The sequence below is a fragment of the Conger conger genome, chromosome 3, assembly GCF_963514075.1.
Source record: "Conger conger chromosome 3, fConCon1.1, whole genome shotgun sequence".
NCBI lineage: Eukaryota > Metazoa > Chordata > Actinopteri > Anguilliformes > Congridae > Conger > Conger conger.
This window is the reverse complement of record NC_083762.1, coordinates 55,045,043-55,067,831: the sequence shown is the minus strand read 5'-3', so window position 1 is coordinate 55,067,831 and position 22,789 is coordinate 55,045,043. Positions and strand designations below refer to the sequence as shown.

At 38.9% G+C, this 22,789-nt stretch overlaps 1 protein-coding gene across 1 annotated transcript in view; it reads right to left on the bottom strand.

Moving 5' to 3' along the window:
* LOC133124441 (amine oxidase [flavin-containing]-like) overlaps positions 1-21,273 on the bottom strand; it is a 34,054-nt gene extending 12,781 nt beyond the window's left edge. The window contains exons 1-4 of the mRNA XM_061235659.1: positions 21,169-21,273; positions 6,128-6,222; positions 5,029-5,166; positions 983-1,087 (exon numbers count right to left, since the gene is read on the bottom strand). Of these exons, the coding sequence (XP_061091643.1) occupies positions 983-1,087; positions 5,029-5,166; positions 6,128-6,222; positions 21,169-21,217 (387 nt within the window). The 5' untranslated portion in view covers positions 21,218-21,273. The remainder of the gene's footprint in view (positions 1-982; positions 1,088-5,028; positions 5,167-6,127; positions 6,223-21,168) is intronic.
* Between the last annotated feature and the right edge of the window lie 1,516 nt (positions 21,274-22,789).

Sequence of the window (22,789 nt, the reverse complement as noted above, 5' to 3'; positions counted from 1 at the left end):
CCACTGTATTAGTGTTATTTTACATAAATAATAGAAGGGTACAGCCCAGGATATTTCAATCTTCTCTCATCAGGAGTAACCTTAGTTTGAGCTCACTGGTTCAGCAGTTGTATTTAATACCTGGACAAGCATCATCATATTACAGGATTAGAAATGAATGGAGTCAGATAAGCATTATTCTCCCTGCAAATAAATTACATTCCTGACACCTCTCAGATCCTCTCAAGCTCTATTAGATTGGATAGGAAACATCTGTGAAATGCCATCTTCAGGACTCTCCACAGATGCTCTATGGCGTTTAAGTCAGGGCTTTGCCTGGGCCACTCAGTCAGAGACTTGTCCCAAAGCCACTCCAGCATTGGCTGTATGTTTTGAGTCACTGTCATGCTGAAAGATGAACCATCGGCACAGTCTGAGGTCGCATGCATTCTGGAGCAGGTTTTCGTCAAGGGACTGTGCATTCGGCTGCATCCATCCTTCTCTGAATTATAACCAGTCTCCCTGTCCTTGCTGCTGAGAAGCACCCCTATAGAATGATGCTGCCACCACCATGCTTCACTGTAGGAATTGTATTAGCCAAGTGATGAGCACTGCCATAGTCCTTGGAGTTCTGCCCAAAGAGTAAAGTTTTTATCTTATCAGATCAGATAATCTTTTCCCTCATGCTCTCAAACTCCAAGCGGGCTGTCAAATGCATTTTACTCAAGAGTGGCTTCCATCTAGCCACTACCATAAAGACCTGATTGATTGAGTGCTGCTGAGATGGTCGTCCTTCCGGCAGGTTCTCCCATCTCTGCAGAGGACTTTTTAAGCTCTGTTAAGAGTGACCGTTTGGTTCTTGGTCATGTTCTTGCCTGGTTACTCAGTTTGGTTGGATGGCTAACTCTAGGAAGAGTCCTGGTGCTTCTTTCATTTCACAATTACATTTTTGAGGCCAATGTGCTCCTGGGAACACTCAAAGCCTACTCAAAAATCTACATACCTCCATTCCCATTTCATCCATCTTCCTCCATAGGTTGTTGTAGTCCATTAAGGCCAGAGGGTTCCACATGGGTGGGAAAGGCCCCTTGAATGCATAAGATTTCCCCTAAAACCCAGAAGGCAAAATGTCACAAAATGAGTTAAGGACAATACACTTCTATGACGTGGCCTATGTCAGACTGCAACAGGACAAAGGATAGGGGAAATGGGAGGGGAATAGGTAGGCCTCATGGAAATGAACCTGCAGACTGAGTAACTCTGGTCCCTACAAACTAACCTGGCTATCAACCAGGAGAATAACTTACCCCAAACAGAGATTTAAATTGTCACCTTCAAACATAATAAAGGAAAAATAGTAAAGCAAAATAACAAATTAGGGTCCTGATGGAAGCAGTGGGGTAAAAGTCCAAATCTGGGTGAGACATTAGGATCAAACACTCACACAATTCATTGGGACAAACAGACCAAAGGGCTAAGGCAAGAATCAGAGTCAAACAGAATGAGGCAGTGGTCAAACACAAAATCCAATAAGCAAACAAATCAAAAGGGGCTAGATGATAATTTAAATTCAAACAAAATAAGGTCAAACAGGCAAAGTCAACAAATCTCAATCCACAAGCAAAGTTCAAGGAGCTAGTCTCTACTGGTGAATGCCAAATGGCGGCTTTTTTAAACGAGGAACTGGAGACAGACATGGCCAAATTGGAGCAGACTGGAAGGAAATCAACGGTAATCACACAGGCAGAATAGCTAAGCAAATGCAATACTTATTGTTAAGGACAAATACACACTTTCTCTTTCCCAAATATTTCTTTGGATGGAAGATTTCATGATTTTTTAAAAAACATTTAATGATCTGCGACAATTTGATTAAAAGGCAAGTACTGTGCATTCAGAATAAATTGATGCCTTTGCCTAAATAGAGCTCATGTATGAATTATTTTAATTACCAATGAAAGATTAAGTTAAGTATTATGATATGTTATTTGCAAAGGACAGAAGATAATTGTGATCCTAGTCTCCTTCATAAATGCCCAAAGCCTATTAAATTTATTTATCTTTTTCAACATTAACTTCTCCTCTATTGCTTCTGCATTAGAAATGTGGCATACCTATTTCTAACAGTGACATTACATTTATATAGCATGTTATATCTTCATCAAACCTGTTTCAGAGCCACAACTAAGATAACCTTAAAGAGTACACTGTATAATAGAAATTACACAGGTTAATTGTGGAAAAACATGTGCAAAACAAACAGAGTATGCAAGGGACTCAGCAGACTATAAATGGCTAGGATTCCCCGGTGTGCTGCTTTTCCTGGATCAGACATGAGAGGGAGTAACTTAGCAGCGCAGCGCCTCTGCAGAAAAAAACACCATTCATTCCTCTCACTCAACACAGGAGTGCAAATCGGGACATGGTTTGTGCCAAGCATTTAGAAAAGAACATCATTTTTTTTTCACCATTTAACTCACATATTACATTATTACATTACCTTATTGGCATTTGGCAGACGCTCTTATCCAGAGCGACGTACAACAAAGTGCATAAAGCAAAATCTGCACAAAGCTGCTTTCATTGGAGGCTTGTGGCACATTTGGTAGTGAAAGGAGAATGAGAATACACAAGACAATCAATGCGCATCACTATCATGCACTGAATCCAAACCAATCATTCATTATGGCTTGGAGAACAGTGTGTTTTGATTGGTTCAAATGTGACCGGCAGTTTCACCCCTGACTCATGAAACATGACCTTCCTCATCAGTAGTGTTCATTATATCTTCTATCTGATGTATAGGAGGATGCAAACAACAGCAGACGGAACAGCAGAAAGGTGCTATCCACAACACTGAGCTGTGAGGAAAGCATACTACTCTCGGAAATAATTGCACAAGTAATGCAGATCACCATGGTTAATCTTGTGCCCACAAGATATTTTGTTTATTGTTTGTTGATTGGAGAATTTGTTCTGGCCTTTAGATTTGATCATATAAAAGCAAATTGTATGCAATATTACCTCAAATGAGGAGACAGACAAACAGTATGTGTTTCCTTATTGGATCACATGGACATGGAATCATCAAATACACAACGATTCTGCGGCTAACAGCTAAATTGCAGTGATTACATATCTCCTAAATACTAACTGGGATATGTGATGCTAATTTTAGAATAGAAGAAATTACCTGCCGAGTAATGGCTTTACGATTCAATGGAATCATCCAAACATTATTTCCCAGAAAAACAGGTTCCACAATTATTGGCACCCCTGATTTAATACTTTGCGCAAACACAAAACTATGAGTCTTTTCCTATCATTTGTGATAAATTAAGAGAGCACATTTGAACAGATTCTTATTACCGTTCCTCCATTCAGAACTGTTAAGAATCCTGGATCACTGGCAGCAAAACATCTTCAAAACATCAATGACCCACCACCATATTTTACAGTAGGTATCTGGTGCTTCTCCTTGTATGCATTCCATTTTGCCGCCAAACATGTTGATGATGTGTATGGACAAAACATTCCATTTTTGTCTCAATTTACTATAGCCCTCCAGTCATAATCCCAATGAGGTTTGACTATCTGAGGATGCTTGGTCTTATTTATTGTGCTCAGTAAGGACCTTCTTCGCACCACCCATCCAAAGAGTTTAATGGTATGGATGTGTCATTTTATTTTATTACATTTTATTTTTTGTGACCCCAAGACAGACCGATCTCTGCAATTCTTAAACTGAGATCATTGAGTTACATGGCCTCCCTCACTATCTTCCTTGCTGTCCATGGAGATAATATGCACTTAAATCCTCTTCCTGGCAAATGGGCAACCATTCCACATGTTTTATACCTTTTAATTATTGGTCTAACAGTGCTAAGTGGTGTGTTACCCGGTTATGTATTTTCTTTGCCCATTACCCGACTGGGTATAGACTAGAAACTATATAAAATGGCACCTCCAAGTCTTTGGAAGGGTGACATGAAGACAGCCCTTATTGGGCACAATAAAAAAACCAAGCATATTCAGTTTACCAAACCTCATTGGAATTATAACTGGAAGAGAGTGCTATGGTCAGATGAGATCAAAATGTAATGTTTTGACCATGCACACAATCAACATGTTTGCCGGAAAAATGGAATGCATACTAGGAGAAGCACCTCTTATGAAATGAATTCAATAAAATCTTGGCAGAAAATCTGGTGGCATCTGCTAGGAAGCTGAGTCTTCCTCATAGGTAGATTCTCCAGCAGGACAATGATTCCAAGTATACATCAAAATCCACACAGACATGGTTAAGTAAAAACAACAACCGTGTTCTGCAAAGCCATTTCAGTCTCCAGACTTAAATCCCATGAAAAACCTAAATTGAATCATTATTAAAGCACACTACTTTACACATGCTGGTAAATAAAAATCATGTCAAGAACTGTATTCTTTTTTAGTTATATTTACTTTTTTAACACTATAATTCTCTAAACATTGGTAGCTGCTGTATGCTAAGATGTTTCCTAAGAACGTGTTTATTTAACATTAGCTTGGTTCAAAAATGGGAAGTTCCAGAACGGACTGGCAAATTATACCATACTGGAGCTTATGTATATTAAATGAGATATTTTGCTGATATGTGGTGAAATGATTTGTTTATTTTGGTACTTTTAAAACTTCCAGCATATATGAATTATACCAAGATAATACCGTAAATCAAGATACTAATAATCCTGGCATGAAATTTTTATACCGTCCCAACCCTTTTCAATAATATTTTTAAACAGATGGAGGCATTGCAAAGATATGTTCAATACATGCCAATATCTCAAGATTGAAGTCCACTGAAGCAAAGTATCATTTTGATCAACTATTGACTACTTTATTCTTGATTATTGACTCATTTTGACTGATTTAAAAATTGACTGCCAGTATATATCATGCATACAGTTGTTTACAATAAGGTGGTTGCGAGATAGTGGTGAATGAGGGAGGGATATTCCAGACCTCAGTCAGCTTGTAGGACATACAGCATGTGGAAACCAGTCCACCCACCTTAACATGGTGCACCAGATTCTCCTCTTCGTTCACCTTGTATGTTTCCACTCCAAACTCCTTGGCCAGCCGCAAGATCCGGTTCTGGGTGGGGCCGATGTAAGCTCCCCCCAGGTCTACATAATTTGTCTCCTTATTCTGTAATTGGTTTGGCAGAAACGAGAAGAGTCAATGAGAGAAACTCCAGGAAAACAATCCTCCCAGCCGTATACTGCTTTTATATGCTCCACGGAAGCTCCCACTTCCGAGTTCAGAAGTCCTAATTCCAACATCACACATTCAAGTGCTTTTGGTCGGAAATAAACAAAAAATATGAATGCACTAACAACAAGTTTTCTGTGGCTAGTATTTTATTGATTAATTAATGTAGCACATCACACATTACACCACTGGCAGAGTATTACTAATTGCCTATATCTAAATTAATAATCTCCAATGGGATATCACTGTAAATAGCTTGTATCTTATGGTTTCTTTTTGCTCAGTATTTATAAATACTATAACTATTGCTAATATGTAGACTCATATTCCATTTCTTTGCTTGAAGAATATTCAGGGTCAAACTGGTAAAGTAAAATATGTATGTATATTTTACAAGATAATTTGGTAGATTTTTACATACAGTATCTGTCTCACTTGTGACAGGAAATTGACACTTGTAATGCAGGCAATGGTCAGTAACCATGTGATGTCACACTCCTTAAATGCTTTGCAAACTTGCAAATGTAGTGCTGCCGAGGAAATCCCAGACTGGATTAACCCCTACTTTTGCGGTAATAAAATAGAAACTAAAGCTCAAAAAACATGTCAGTAAGGATTATCTGAATGTCTCTTGGGCCATTTTGTTCTGAGGACACACCTCCCACCTGGGAACTAGGGGACCATTGGGGGAGCACTGGTAATTACGACTTTGTTGGGCTGTTTATGTGAATGCAGCAACAGACTATACTGGTAATGTTAGCATTTGATTTTTGACCATGGGGGGGGGGGGGGGGGGGTGTTTTTTAAATCAAGAATCAGGGCTTTGTTTGTATTGTTTTCTCATTGTTTTTTTCTGGAATTTCAAAATGTAGAGTAACTGTGTGTTAAAATATCTTACCCGCACTGTAAAGGTTCTTCCCCCTACACGGTCCCGAGCCTCAAGAACCACAGGGCTCAGGCCTGACTCCAACAACAGCTTGGCAGCAGACAGTCCTGTCATAGACAATCAAATTAGAACAGCACAGTGGTAGAGTTTCATAGTGTCAGATGAGTCATTTTGTATTATGTTTGTCTGAGAATATTCAGCCACATGTCCACAATGGACATTATTATGACAGAGACAGGAACAGACCCATGGATGAAATTGAGTCAGATGATCCATATCCATATCAAACACACCCCGAATCCATTAAGTTTCAGAGACTGTCAAACAAGGTGTCGTCCTTTCAAGAGAGATGATTTGTTGAATTTCCATGGCTGCATTACAGTCCCTTGTAAAAGGGGGTTTGTGCTTTCAGTGTCACAAAGGAAGTCACTGTTTACCAAAAAGCCATTATTGCTTTTATCAGTTTAGGCTTTAGGAACTGGAAGAAGGCTCTTGAGAAATCATTGACCCATGCTTATAATGTATGTGCAGCAGTCTAAGAACAGGACCAGTTAAGGCATTGTCTTCTGAAATTTGGTGCAGTGTTTGACCAAGCCTTGAGAGCTCATGATGGGGACAGTGGGAATCTGTACCAACTTTTGGGGCTCAGGGCAACACAATCAGGTCACTTCCACTCCTTTAATTCTCGATCATAATGGATGTTACATAGGACATCTCTGGTAAGGAACAATAGTCCATTTGTTTACGGTTTATTGACCATGACCTTGTACCACATGAAGAATTTATTGGTCTTTATGGTGTGTCTAGACTGTAAAAAAATATGGGCCATGTCCCTGTCACATCATCCACTGACAATCCATGGGCTTGTGAAAAGTGCTTGGAAAACACAGAAGTCACGTTTACAGTGCACAGGCACTTATAAGGAAACAGCAACCACTAGCCCTAGTTCATAGTGGTGCCCGCTATGTCAGCTTGATAACACAAGCAGCATATTCCACCTCTCCTGTTCTGTTTAGGCAGTCACCAAGTTCAAAACAATATCTGAAGGGATTGCCAGGTTAGAGTGTGGCTTTAACACCACACAGATGGACTGTATGGAAACCACCATCACATCCTTGCTGAATCAGCACGAGGAAGTTTTGGCTAGCTAACAGAAAATGGCTACTTGTGCATCAAATACAGCCTCCACTTCAAATGGTCTACGAGGGTGGTTCCAAAAAGGGAAGATGGTGAGACTTCTCCTTCCCTCAGCAGTTATTTGAGAACTTGAATGTCTGAAACTATCGCAGGCATGTCAAGGGAAACAAAATGAGGAAAGCTTCCAAACCTAGTTTGAGAAGCAGGGCTTCCTTATTTTGCTCAACCAGAACTTCTACTGTCCTGATCATATTTGTTTTAAAAGCATCCACAAATATAAATAAACACATAGCCATATGTATCTCACCAGGGCAATCAATTTATTTTCATCCTCAACAGTATCCAGTGTTTACAGAGAATGGTGAGAAAAACAAAAGTCATCCAGTGAGCAATAGTTATATGGGTGAAAATGGCTTGTTTAATGAGAGAGGTCTGATGGGAAATAACTACTTTTTAAGAAGAAGTATAAAAAATACTGAATAAAGTGGTCATTGGTTGTATTTTAAAATGCATGTTTTGAATACAAATATGCTTTTTGTTGGTAAGCTGTTGTATAAATGGTTGTATTTATACAACAAATTCATGTTTTATATGAAATATAAGATGCCGCAAGTTTTCTTTTTACATTTGCTTTGGCATTTTGTAGCATATTCCTTGATTTCGAGCATGTTTCCTTAAATGTTCATTTTTTAAGCTCAATTGTCCTTGTGGGCAATCTATCATTCTATTCAAATATGAATGTCAACAGTATTAGTGCCTACATGTAGTCATAGAATGCCATCAAAGACTGGTTTACAAGACACAAGTAAAACGCACAAAAGGGTCTTTAACAAAGACACAACTTAAGTTAGGGAAGGTGTCACACTGAAACCAGTAGTCAACACAATGTAATTTAAATCTTTCTGAGAAGATTGGCAGGTCAGGCAGGCAATGGTCAAACACAGACCTAGCCTTCCCCCTTCCCCCTCTCTTCTTGAAAAAAATATGCATTATAAATTGGAGAGCATGAAACCACAGTTCTTCTTTAGAATGTATAAATACTAAATACTGACATACATTATCACAAGCATTAGATACAAGAGGAAAGAAGGAGCCCTGGTTTTTGTCAGTCAAGTGCTAACAGCAGCCAGCATTTGGTCGACGGAGTCTCTCTGTAACTACTGAATGTACAGACTGCAGTGTAATGAATGATTGCCTTATTTCTGTTCTACAAAAACACTTTCCCTAGCATAGACGGTTCTGTTAACATGTCAGTGTGAGTGTGAGCACACTATTTTGGCCTGATTTGCAGTAGGAAAGTCTTATTAATATAAGCTTCCTCAAGGAAAGCACTAGAATGACAACTGGCATTTGAATACTGCATATTGTCCCCGAGAGGCATGGTTTTGCATCTGACATTTTTATGGTGAAGCGTATTATGACAGCAGAGGATATGGTAGCTTCCCTGGAATCACAGTAACTGTACCTATAAACAAAGGTTTTGACATATGTGCACTTCTATACGTCGAATGGAACTTTACAAACCAGATACAGATACTGTGCTGACATTTCATCAAGCGAACATGTCTGAACAAACCTCACAGGGGCCAAAGTCAGTTAAGAATCCTTTGCATGTGGTTGTGTACCAGGACATACCTGTGAATCCAGTGCATATGCCTCACATTCCTGCTTCACAGATTTCTTCTGACCCAACCATTCACATTAGTTTCACATTCATAATTTGAAACACATATATGGCTACAGACTAACTTTTTACATTGGTTGCACCGGTGCGCATAATGTTTCAATTTAGGTGCACCCAACATTTTTACGCACCTTTTGGTGCCGCAATAATACATTTTAAGCGTTAGCTTTTTTTATCAGTTCCCATACACATTGGTCATTTTTTTACACATTATGTAAATGACTGTAAACAGGAATTATTCTACTACATTTTATTGTGCTAATGTCATCTGATTAATAAAAATGCAACCATTTTGAGCGCACAGCCCCATGGGTATATTTATTACTTGAACATTCTGCTTGTCTTTCATTTGGTTGAAATATATATGTGGTATATAATTAGAATGCAGGATAAGCGGACCATCCAGTATCCTCAAGCAGTCAAAGATTTACTTTTTAGCCAAAGGAGGATTTACCTATATCTGTGTTAGCCAGATTGCCATACCACTGGGAATGTAAGGGTTTCTTCACATAAAATGTTGCAAGATCAAAGGACCTCACTGATAGAACGTAATTGCCTCCACGTTCATGCAGCTCTTTCTCTGTGTCTCTCTTGCTCTCCTTGCTTTCCCTCTCTCTTTTTCATTCTCAAAGGTGTCTTTCAGCCCAGGCTGATCCTGATTGCATTGCCTTTTTCATTTATTTTCTTTCTTCAAAAATCCCTATCCTTGTCTAACCCCCCCCCCCCCAAAAAAAAAAAATTCTGATGACAACTATGTTTAGAACAGCATTTCCTGTGTATTTTGCTAGTTTCTGGATGTGATGCTCTGACTTATGGTAGAACCTATGCACTTGTAAGTCGCTTTGGATTAAAAGTGTCTGCCAAATGACTAAAATGTAAATGTAAAAATGTACTTATTTAAGCATGTTTCATCTTTCACTTAGAAGCACACAAAAATTACTTAAAACTTATTGGACCTACATAAATATAAATGATCATGCTGTATTAAAGACCTATTTTACCTATTTTATCTGTAATCACTTAGCTTAGCTTTACAAACATTACACCATTGTTAGTTCGTAAGCAGAACTGAATTGAGATGCTTTTATATGCAGTATGACGTCTCTATTTATTATGTAATTATTCATCATGTATTGCAATATATTTATTTTGTATTCAATAATGAAAGTATAATTGTGTGTATATAATTCATATATAACCCTCAGTTTGCAATCCAAACTGGATCTATACTATGGACAGAGGTTCTGCTGGTCGCATACACACATATGAAGAGGCAAACACAGTGTTGGGTTGAGGCCAAATGTTTACAGTGAGAGAGACCCCTGCAATTTCAACACATAACGCAGACCACGGCAGAAAATCATAACACCAATCAGTGTCAGACAAATAGCCATACATAGTCATCACGGAAAACAAATTAAATGCCGCCCCTGATCTCAATACGCGGAGCCTGCCAGTAGAAAACTACACAGGGGATTGTGGCGGTTTCTGTGGAACCGCACATATGAAGATGGGGTCACTGGGCAGAAGTGAAAGCAACAATTGCCATCTAATTGCCTTTCCGCTTCTCATTAGAAGAAAAATATTCTGTTTTTGTTACCTGTCTTTAAAATAATTGACATAACACAAAGGATCTCATGCTCAGATTCTTAGACTGACCTACATTTATCTGTATAATTCTACAGTACAGCAGCAGAATACAGAGCAGACACTTTGAAAAATAACGGTTTTCAATAAATCCTTTCTTTCCCTTTCTCCCCATCTCTCTGCACTGTCTCATTTCTGATAATGCAAAATGAGTATTGACTTTGGGAAGAAACAAAAAGCAGGCTTGCTGGTACTGGCAACCCAAAACATCTATGCAGAATGTTGCTGGGATACTGTGAGGTCAGCCGAGAATGGATTTACAGACACAGATTTACAGAACAAGAACATGCAACACTTGCTGTGAGCTCTTTGAAAGGGCTGCAACTGGGTGTTGTTGTTTGACTCTACAGGGATCTCACAGATCTAAAATGCCACAAGGACAATAAGCCATGGAATGAAGACTGTGAATTTTCACCTGCTCCCAAAATTGAATGCCGAGCATGAATATCTCAAATCCATGGGTAGTTTCTGTGGCTTATTATCAATGGCCACTTTCCACTGACTACATTATGGTTATGGATGACTTGACATCTCACCATGTAACCCATTTGGTGTGATGTGCCTCGGGACATATCCTGGCTTCGACAGCTGCTGGCTGTATGACCAAGTAAAGTGAGAGATTCATGACAGAATACGTGTCAAGGCAAAATGTCAGAGTGCTAGCTTTTCCCCTTCTTAGATATATTTTTGATAATTCCCTTATTTCTTTGACCCATATTTCTTCCTAGTTTGGAATGCTGTTAATATTTGTTCGGGTTCACAGTTATCGACTCCAGCCTCGTCTTGTCAAGTTGAGAAAAAAATAAGGCAAATGTCCATAATTCATTCAAGAAACTGGTTTGAGCAAACATGCATTTTCAAAGTAAGCACGTTTAAAGCAACAGCAAAACACCTTATATATTTTTTTGCTATTTGAACGCAGCGGGAATTAAAATTAGTTCACACAATTGGTGCCCCAGAGCCAGAGTTACAAAATAATGCTTTTGACTTGCTTCCTGCTTTGAGGCATACTCATACTTCTACCAAAGGACAGTCTTGCAGATTTACTTTTTGCACTTCTACAGACAGGGCTTCTGAGTTCCCCAAACAGTAGCTTGGACTTATAGCAATAAAACTGGTTAAACAGCCTGCCTTATTTAACATCTTTCTCAAATACTTGTTTACAGAAGGACCAGCTAGCTTAACAATGGTGGTATGGAGGCATTTGTTTATGGAGAGGATACATCATGTGGATCTTGTTTTTTTCTTTTCCCGTCTATGGACAGAATTTAAGTTCAAATAGATAAATTAACTTAAAAAACTTGAGTTGAGACATGTTTAAGATGTTGGATCTTGTCTAAACTTGTAGGACACAATCACATGAAAAATGGACATGATACCAGCTACGCCACAGAAATAACCACAATACTATTCAACTGTGCCAGCTCAGCTAAGGGCGGACCCTTCTTTTCAAAATTGTTCCAAAGTCTAAAAACACAGTCATTGACCTCCTCATGAACCACCCCACTACTGAGGAAGATGTATTCTGTCCAGATTTAGATAAAGAATCCGTGTATGAACCCCCCTACCCTGAGCCACAGTTCCTGATTGGCAGCTGTGTGTTCGCCTTACCAGTAATGATTAACAACTTAGACTGCAAAGCTGAACTATATTAGAATTTTTTAAGGATACACTGATTAGATTTTGTTGCTATACATAGCTCAGGCCCACATTCTTGCCCCTAAAGTCTAAAGTCTAAAGTTGCAAGTTGTTCGTTCATCTTAAAAATGTACCTTAATTTACCAGTGAATTGAGATGAATTATGGCAGTGCACAAATTCAAGACCAATGTAATGGGACAGTCATCACTGTAATTGTCATAAATAATGCTAACTTCAATACTGCGGTTCAATTTGAAAGTGTTTTTTGCCTCCAATGGATTTACAGTACAAAGCAGCAAATTGACACACAAAAACTTTCTTGGAAATACTGACAAGTATACATTTTGAGATAGACATTTGATAAGATAGATAACAAACCAAACTTGGTACTTCTCTGATAAGTTAAAAACACATTTTTAGCCATGGAGTTTGGACACATGTATGGCATGTAATTTCATTTGGCCTGTTCTTGGCTGTGGGTGAGGGGTGGATAAATGCTGCAGTCTCCTGGGAAACATTACTCCAGCACACTGCATACACTTCATTCCATATATAATACTTGTAATACAACTTTGGACAATAGGTTAGAGATTCTGGGTCAGACCATACTAGCCAGAATAAAAATAGTTCAGGCTGGTACAACAGGTACTATATAACTATACTCCCAATGTCGGAGCTCAGAAGGATTTCATGAAAAACCTGTCTCCCCAAAACCTCAACGGAGGGTTATTATGTCCACAAAAAGAAGGTTATTGCCTTATAACTGTAAAATGGGGTGACTATGGATAAAAAGGGCTGTAATTCCTTCACGGATCGCCCCACATGTAAATAGCACTTTTTATACATTGTCCCCCATTTTAGGGCACCATTATATTTGGGACAAATGGCTTCACAGGTGTTTCCGATTAATCAAATGTGTTCAATTGCTTCCTTTATGGAAGCCTTAGAGATCTTTCTTCATCTAGTCTTGATTCTAGACTTTTGATTGCCTTTGGAGTCATTGGCAACATGAGGACCAGAGTGAAAATGAAAGTCAAGGAAGCAATGAGACTTAGAAATAAGAGAAAAAAAGACACATCCTTACGCTTATCAAAATAAACTGTTTGGAGCATCATTAAGGAGAAAGAGAGCATTGGTGAGCATAGGGACTGGTAGGCCAAGGAAGACCTCGACCGTGACCAAAGAATTCTCACCATAATGAAGAAAAAACCCCAAACACCTGTCCAACAGATCAGAAATACTCTGCAGAAGGCATGAATGTGTCAGTGACTACTGTCCGCAGACCTTCATTGAAGTTACAATAATGAACAAACACAATCAGTTTTAAGTAATAACCCACAAATATTTGAATTTAAATATTAAATACCTCATTCAAATATTCAGTATAGGTTGGAAAAAGTATGTGAACCCCAATTCTAATGACTTCAACAAAAGCTAATTAGAGTCAGGAGTTGGAAACCAACCAAGTCCAATCAATGAAACGAGATTGGAGGTATGGCTTTGCATAGTTTTTCAACATCAACGATTTCTAATGCAAGCCAACATTGCTACAACTTGTGTCAACAAAACAAGTAATGTCTCACTTCCGGGATGCTGGCCAACAGTTTAGCTAAGTTACATTAACTAGGCAACAGTGAACAGTGGTGACATTTGCTCCGGTGCTGGTAAACTGCCTGACCTTTCGGGATTCGTTTTCAAATGTCTGCTGAAAATGTACATGGTTGCTTCCGCATATTTTATTTTACTGCCCCAAATTTTGTTGCAAGTTGATGAGCCTGAATTCTTTAAACCCAAAGGCCACAACATGTGGAACTGTGACGCTAGCTATGCTGCAAGAAATATAGTGCTATAGTTGCAACTGAAAGACAGTGTGGCTTGTAAAACAACTATGTGTTTTGAAGGATTGTTCTTCATATAAATAATTGAAAAATAATCATTGGTTGTTCATTTTCATGATGGCATTTTGGCAGACTCTTATTGTGGAGTCTCAAGTCATTTTTGGACGAGTCTGAGTCGAGTCTGGAGTCTGTGTATGTGAGACTTAAGTGCGATACAGTCACATTTTGCTGAATAACATGCAGTGTGGTGTGGGCAGTCTACTGTAGTGAGAGGAAAGTCCCCCTGCAATCATGTTTTTTCTGTGTCAGGTCCCAGTCTGATCAATATTTTCTCACATTATAAGTCACTGGCATATACATTTACAAATGAATAGTGTCCAAAAACAGGTTCCAGATACCTTATTGAAATTAATTGGGTTGACAGTACATATATCCTTAAGTAGGCCAAGAAAATAAGGCAGTCAGCCAGCCAGTCCTCATCTCATTGGCTCTCAGGTTCTGCGTTCTGCCTGCACTTGCTGCAACCAAAAAGTAATTACCCCATGTAACGGCTGTGCAGCTTGGCAGCTGACACTGTCTTGCGCTCTGAAATGCGCAATGTCTCAGCAATGAGACAGGTCTATGAATATGATCAGGCACTCCAAATATAAAAAAGATGTGACAAAATGAACACACTGACCAAGGCTCATTGTCAAACTGCAGGTGCGTCTTCAGTAACACGGTAATATTTAATAGAGGTTACTGAAAGTGTGAACTGTGCAGCCCTTCTAAAATCTCTTTCTGTGCTTCTGTGTTTGTCCTGGCTCTTGTCCAGGCCGTGAATGCCAGAACCTCTTTTCAGAATACAGCGCTGCACAGGGAAACAAGATGGGTTGCCAACCAATCTCAACACCCTGCTGTGTAACAACCCAGAATCACACATTCACAAACAGTCACTGCTCACAGAAACCATTAAATCTGGAACAAGAATCCAAAATGATTTTCTGATCTAACATCATATTTGCCAAAAATACAATATTAATAGGTCAGCCACTGTGTCTATCCAACAAATTAAAATAAGCAAGTTAAGCAAGGCCAAGCAGTGCTTAGTAAATCAGTCAGAGTTATTTCAAATATGCAATAAAATTACACTGACACTTGACCTTTCCTGGGGTGATTTGTCAATAGTGAATATAGTGGGCTCCAATATTATTGGCAATCTTCATAAATTAATGTGCAAAACATACTGTAAACTAACTATGAAAAGAATGCACACATTATTTTACAATATGTGTAAAGTAGTGTGCTTTATTAATGATTCAGTGGAATCAACCAAAGCCTTACATTTGTAAATAAAAAATGTAGTTCCCCCCAAAAAACAGTTTTAACAATTATGGGCACCCCTGGTTCAATAGTTTTTCAGTAGGTACAGGTATGAGGTGCTTCTCCTAGCATGCATTCATATTTGCTGCCAAATATGTTGGTTGTGTGTATTGCCAAAACGTTATATTTTTACCTCATCTGACCATAGCACTCTCTTCAAGTCATAGTTCCAAAGAGGTTTCACAAACTCCAGATGCTTGGTTTTGTTTATTGTGCTCAGTAAGGGCTGTCTTCATCCCAGAGTTTGTTGATATGAAGGTGTCATTTTATGTTTGTTTTTTTTGGTGACGAACCAATAGTTTTTCCCCTTTATCTGTGTGTCTGTGCTTCTCTCTGTGTTTCTTTGTTTTGGCATTTTATGTTTCTTGTGGGTCAAACAGGAATGTCAACGAAGCAATCAGTAATCCACAAATCACACATAAAGGTACAGTACAGTCTACCAAGATCAATGCAAACGGTGGCTTTTTCAAATATATATACAATATTTCAAATGTGCTTAGGGTCATTGTCCTGCTGAAAGATGAACTGTCGCCCTAGTCTGAGGTCAAGAGCGCTCTGGAGCAGGTTTTCATCCAGGATGTCTCTGTACATTGCTGCATTCATCTTTCCCTTAATCCTGACTAGTCTCCCAGTTCCTGCCGCTGAAAAACATCCCCACAGCATGATGCTGCCACCACAATGCTTCACTGAAGGGATGGTATTGGCCAGGTGATGAGCGGTGCCTGGTTTCCTCCAAACATGACGCCTGGCATTCACGCCAAAGAGTTCAATCTTTGTGTCATCAGAGCAGAGAATTTTGTTTCTCATGGTCTGAGAGTCCTTCAGGTGCCTTTTGGCAAACTCCAGGCGGGCTGCCATGTGCCTTTTACTAAGGAGTGGCTTCCGTTTGGCCACTCTACCATACAGGCCTGATTGGTGGATTGCTGCAGAGATGGTTGTCCTTCTGGAAGGTTCTCCTCTCTCCACAGAGGAATGCTGGAGCTCTGACAGAGTGACCATCGGGTTCTTGGTCACCTCCCTGACTAAGGCCCTTCTCCCCTGATTGCTCAGTTTAAACAGGCGGCCAGCTCTAGGAAGAGTCCTGGTGGTTCCAAACTTCTTTCATTTACAGATGATGGAGGCCACTGTGCTCATTGGGACCTTCAAAGCAGCAGAAATTTTTCTGTACCCTTCCCCAGATTTGTGCCTCGAGACAATCCTGTCTCGGAGGTCTACAGACAATTCCTTTGACTTCATGCTTGGTTTGTGCTCCGACATGCACTGTCAACTGTGGGACCTTATATAGACAGGTGTGTGCCTTTCCAAATCATGTCCAATCAACTGAATTTGCCACAGGTGGACTCCAATTAAGCTGTAGAAACATCTCAAGGTTTATCAGTGGAAACAATTAGGGAACACATGATTAGTTTGTTAGTTCTACCCAATCCTGATCTAGCATTAGTAGTTTTAGTAAATAGACAAATAGGAACAATTAGGGTGTGAATGTGACAATAAGGGAGAGAGAGAAAGCCGGAAATGCAAGGTGTGCGGAAAGACATGTAAAAGTGTATGTTTAAACAACGACCAGTTTGCGTAACAATAAACATAAATCAAAACATAACACTAAACGAACTAAGACGATAACCACTCAAACATAACAAGGTATAATAATCGTAACGAAAACATAACTAGACATGACAAGACAATTTATCATAACAAGAAATAAACTAAACAACATGACGAACCTAGACTAACATAATACATGATAAGACAATACGTGACTAAGACAAAATGATTAAACATAAAACAAGGCAAGACAGACCTGAAACGTGACATAGCTAACATTATTGATCACGTCTATCACGTCTATATTTTTAACTATACTTGATGGATGTGTAAATAATGGTTTTCTTTTTGTACTTGATTAAAAGTTTTTCAAATACTATTTTATTTTATGCATATACAAAAATATATAGCACTTCAGGGTGGTTAATAGCTCTTAATAGCTCAAATTAATAGCTGAGCAATTTTAATTGTTTGACATGTCATTTCAGCTGCCTACTCTGTTGAAAACAAAAAAACAGCTCAAACCAGGTTTTGACAAACCTTGTCTTGTTGCCTTGCTATCTTTTGCCTAAATATGAACATTTGTTTAACCACAAAATAACAAAGCAGAAGTCAGTTTAAGCCAGAATGGCTCCCCTTTTGAGATATTTCTTCAGACCCTACGGAGTGCGTCATGGCAACGGACAAGCACAGAGGGATTACCCCTCATGATTTGCCTCACTGTCTTTGTCCTGGTAAAATGTCATCTCTCTCTCTCCTTCCCTCTCTCTCTCCTGGTAACACTCTCTCTCTTACTTTCTCTTCTTGTAAGGTAACGTATATCTCACCTACTTATGAAGACTGTTTTCTGATTAACGTTGAAGTTTATTTCGTAATCTATTCAACCATTATATTTTTATATACTATATTTATTTTGCCGGGACAATACTATATTTTTGCCGGGACAATACCTCAGCAAATGTTGCCTTGAACTAATTATTGTTGCGTAAATTCATTGGGGGATCTCTGTTGCATGGCTGTCCTGTATAAGCAACAACTTCACCTGGTTGCATTGCCAAAAATGGAAAAAGATAGAGAGGAAAGGCCTCTGGAGTATTTCTGGAAGCAGGATTAGCAGGATTTTATCTTGATGACTCTGCTGAGTAAAACCCAGGACAGCCATTTTTACTTCAGCCCTTAGATTTTCGAATTTCACTCAGTGCAGATCTCCATTTTATTAAGTCACCTGAAAATATACCGTGATTACATTGAGAGTACAAAACTGCAGTATCATGTGCTAGTCAGCCCAGACGCAAGACTGCAAATAAGCTTGATATCTTTTGGCAATTACTTTATTGAAATCTGTTCATGGATTTTTCTGTTCAGAGATTAAGTATTCTATTTCTAAAAATACCTTTCTGTATCCTGCCATCAATAACATCCTGACAACCGTCTAAAAATGTCAACATCGAGCAACCAGCTAGCAACACCTTAGCAACCACCTAGCAACTCTCTAGTAACCACACAGCAACATCTTAGCAACCACGTAGCACCCCATAGCAACCACCTAGCAACTTCCTAGTACCCCCTAGCAACCACAGAGGAACAACCTAGCAAACCATAGCAACCATCTAACACACCTTTGCAACCACCTTGCAATACCCTAGAAACCACCTAGTATTAGCAGTAGCAACAATAGTCCACCCATCTCAAGTTTTAAATTTGTCCTTCAATATTTCACACCCAATTCTCCAGTCCATATGAACCTTTACAGTGAGGTTAAGGTTCTAATCTGTATGTGTTAGCAAATACATATACCTCGACTTCCTCTGTGTCACCTTGTTCATTTAGTTGTGAAGGAGACCTGCTAAGCCAGGCAGTGAGCACTACTACTGTTGATGCTAGGTGTTCGATCAGGCACTTCTGATTAGCAGACGTGAGGCAGTTTTCATTATTTCCCAGACTTGAAATGGGGGTTGATACTCCATTCTAACAAGCTATATTGAGAGCACTTCAGTATGTAACCCCTTAAGTATCACCCCTTTTCTTGACATAAGCTTGAAAATGACATATCCAAAATTAAATGGTTACTATTCTTGAACCCCTTTGACTACAGGCATAGCCCTGGTGTCTAATTGGGGGTAAAATATCAGATAAAGATAAATTAATTTATTTGTATACATACAGATAGTCACTGCTTTCCCTTACAATATGGAATATGCTGAATATGGGATATGTGGCAATATATATAGATATAATAATTATGGCCACTCTTAGATATTGCAATATAGTTTTCAGAAAATGTCAAATTGCTGCAAAATACAAATATTAATTTTTTCACAATGCCAGTATGTTTCCTAAACATTGTAGTATATTCTAAGGGCAGAGGAGGGGACAGCATGTCTTCTATGGTAAATGGTAAATGTTTGGCATTTATATAGCGCCTTTATCCAAAGCACTGTACAATTGATGCTTCTCATTCACCCATTCATACACACAATCACACCAACGGTGATTGTCTGCCATGCAAGGCACCAACCAGCTTGTCAGGAGCATTTGGGGGTTAGGTGTCTTGCTCAGGGACACTTCGACACAGCTCGGGCGGGGGATCGAACCGGCAACCCTCCGACTGCCAGACGACTGCTCTTACTGCCTGAGCCATGTCGCCCCTTCTACACAGACACTGGGGCTGAAGCTAACCTTAGGCTCAGATTGAGCCTGCTTTCAGGGTAGACTTTGAACAAACCTGCTCTCTTATCACTGCTGAAGTAAGCGACTTTACAGTAATCATTTAAAGCTGAATGTTCATAACTGCTCTCGTTAACTTCAGCAGCTCCAATTGTCTTCATAAGCTGACCCTTACAAAAATTGTCTGCAACTACTGTGAAATAATACTGTAGTTTAACTGTGGTACAAGTGTGATACAATGCATTTAAAGTGCAGTACAAGAGTTCTCCTTCATGAGTATGTGAGTGCAGTGAAACTGCATTATAACTGCAGTAATATTTACAAGTAATATAAACAAGTATCTCCAAAAATTGCATAATATTGCAATAAGTACAATCATAGCCACTACAGTAGAACTGCAGTTACTTTTTGTCAGGGGAATAATGAAAAAACGGCAGTTCTTCTATTTAAATATATATATCAACCTCAATTGTTGGAGACCTCAAAGGAGAACATTTTTATCAACAATATCTCTCACACTGAATTTTGTGGCTTACACTTTCGGTCTTTTTGGTCATGTATTTTATTTATTTTTTTATTCTATTTTTTTTGGAGAATGTAACACATTCTATATACTGTATATGGCAACTGCTGCCTGTAGAGCCAAACTGTTCTCATTGGCTGGAGTGTCGTCCAATGTTCGGTTAGGAACTAATTGGGCAGTGCACATACAATTCATTTCAGTCATGGTTCAACACACAACATTGAATCCTTGGCCAAACAGGGACATGCATGGTGGACTGAGACAAGCACAGTTCACAAAGAACACCCAAAACAACACATTCTGGAGGAATATGTGTTCAGGGCTACTCTCTTCCCTTTGTCTTCATTTCAGCTGATTACCTTAGTGGTAAAGCAACATCCACCTGATTCAATTTCATGAAATGTTCTACAGGCTAAAATGCAAATACAGTTATCTGATATACGTTACAATATTACAGCTGATGCAAGGAACTTTTTTCCCAAATAAAACAGTAATCATGTTCAAAGGTAACCTCAGAGCAGAATTGTACTAATTGCAAATGGGCCCGACAGAGCGTAGCGAATTTATTTTATTCACAATTCACATGGGACTTGTTATTTCCCATCAAGATTCTGTTTCTTGACAGACGCTCCGACTACTTGGGGATCACGTGATACATGATAGGCTACTTCATGGTATACTGGAGTGGAATGTACAAGTATTACTGCATGAAGTAACTTCAACTGCACATTTTGTCATTGTAAGGTCAAGTGCCCATTAGGTTCTATACGCGTGTTTTAATATTTATAAGCTAATGATAGCAATGCGGTACAGTATCATATAGCAGTTTATGTCGCCTTTACATCGGTTTGCTAGTCTACTTATGTAAAGCCGCTGACCACCCACCGGGTAGAGCCCTGTCTTCGGCTTAATCATTGAAAATAATGCAGTAAAACATAATATTCTAGTACAATATTGCAATTCGTCACAGCACAATATAAAGGTAATTTAAGTCTTCTCTATTGCACTAACCTGAGATGCCTGCTCCGATGACAATTACGTCGTAATGGTTCGTAGTCATTTTTTGTACTCCCTTTCACTTCCCAGTCCGCTGTTTGCTCGCTCGCTCGCTCACTCACTCGCTTGGAAGAGAAACGTGTGAGTCGGCGTATTTGTAACTGAAGGAAGCACAGAGACAACCCCACTTCAGAGCTCCGCCTTCGCTTTGTACTCTGACTTTCCCGATGTCTTGAGATCGCTACTTAATCCACGACTTCATCCATGTTCAAGTAATTGCTTCTCCTATCATCTAGGAATTATGCAAAAAAAGAAAACATCAGTGAAGACATCATCCCCTGCTTTTTCAGCCTTCCAAACGTTAACGGAAATCTGATAATGATGGTGCCCGGAGGGCAGCTGTGAAATATGTTTTATTCTCTAACTTACAATTATACAGTTGATTTATTTTGGTAGGCTACTGGTGCCTAAACTGAAAATGGGAATTATTGTAATGCTTTTACTGATTGTAAGCATGAATCAAATCAGATTACCCACTCAGATTGTCCAAAGGTCAGGGTTAGTACTGGGAAACTATGGCTTTAGGACAGCCAGACATTTACGTCCTTACATTTAATTAAATGTTAAATGTTAAAGTGCTGTCGTGAAGGTGATGAAACAACAGCTGAATGCTATTCTTGTGTACCTTATTAAACGTTTTGGGCTAACACATTCATGTATTTTACTCAACATGAACTGCCAGTGGTGTATACAGCTAAATTAGCTAACAGGATAATTGATTCATACAGAAGACAGCATACACACCAGACCAACAGGAACTCCCTGGATATTGGGTGTATATAGGGTATAGGGTCAAACTGCCATGCACTCTCAACGAAAGCAAACTTTACATTAAGAAAACAAATATGTATTTTTTTTTCTATATTGTATTAAAAATTAAATTTAAAATACTGGACAAGGATTGGTAGTGGAGGGGAGTGTCATGCCCCAATTTTTGGAGAGCACACCCCTATTTTGCCCACCCCAGGTTTAGCAGCACAACATTTTTTCTCTGTACAATTACTTATTTTATCCTGCATGTAAAATTAAATGTAAGTACACTCAAATGCAGTACACTCGAAGATTGAAAGGAAATAACAGAAGATACATTCAGACATGGAGTTTAGCAGTGACACCTCTGTTATGGAGGCTTAGAGTGCCCTCTACTGGATAGAAAAGGAGCGAGACCAAAAACATTGTGATGTGGGATGACTAGGTTGCTTGTGTCATAGCATTGAACACTTTGTTAAATCTGCCTGTTTGAATGTAAGAAGTATTGGAATTATTTTCGACACTGCTGTGTAAATAGACCCTGTTTCACAAAGAGCAGTGTTTAAAATTCTCTTACTTCAATGCGGAAAAAAGGTTCAATATTTTAATATTTTTGACATAATGTGTAACTAGTGTTTTGGACAACACAGACATGTAGTGAAAATATTTTGAGATATGTTATTTTTATTGACACTCCCTTGTAGTTTCAGCAAAGTAGAATATAATTTTATTTGGGATTGAGACCAGGTTTTAGGAGGATATTCTGTCGTTATGTGGGCAAAAACACTTTCTTAATAAGAGAGGTCAAAGGAGAGTGGGAAGACTT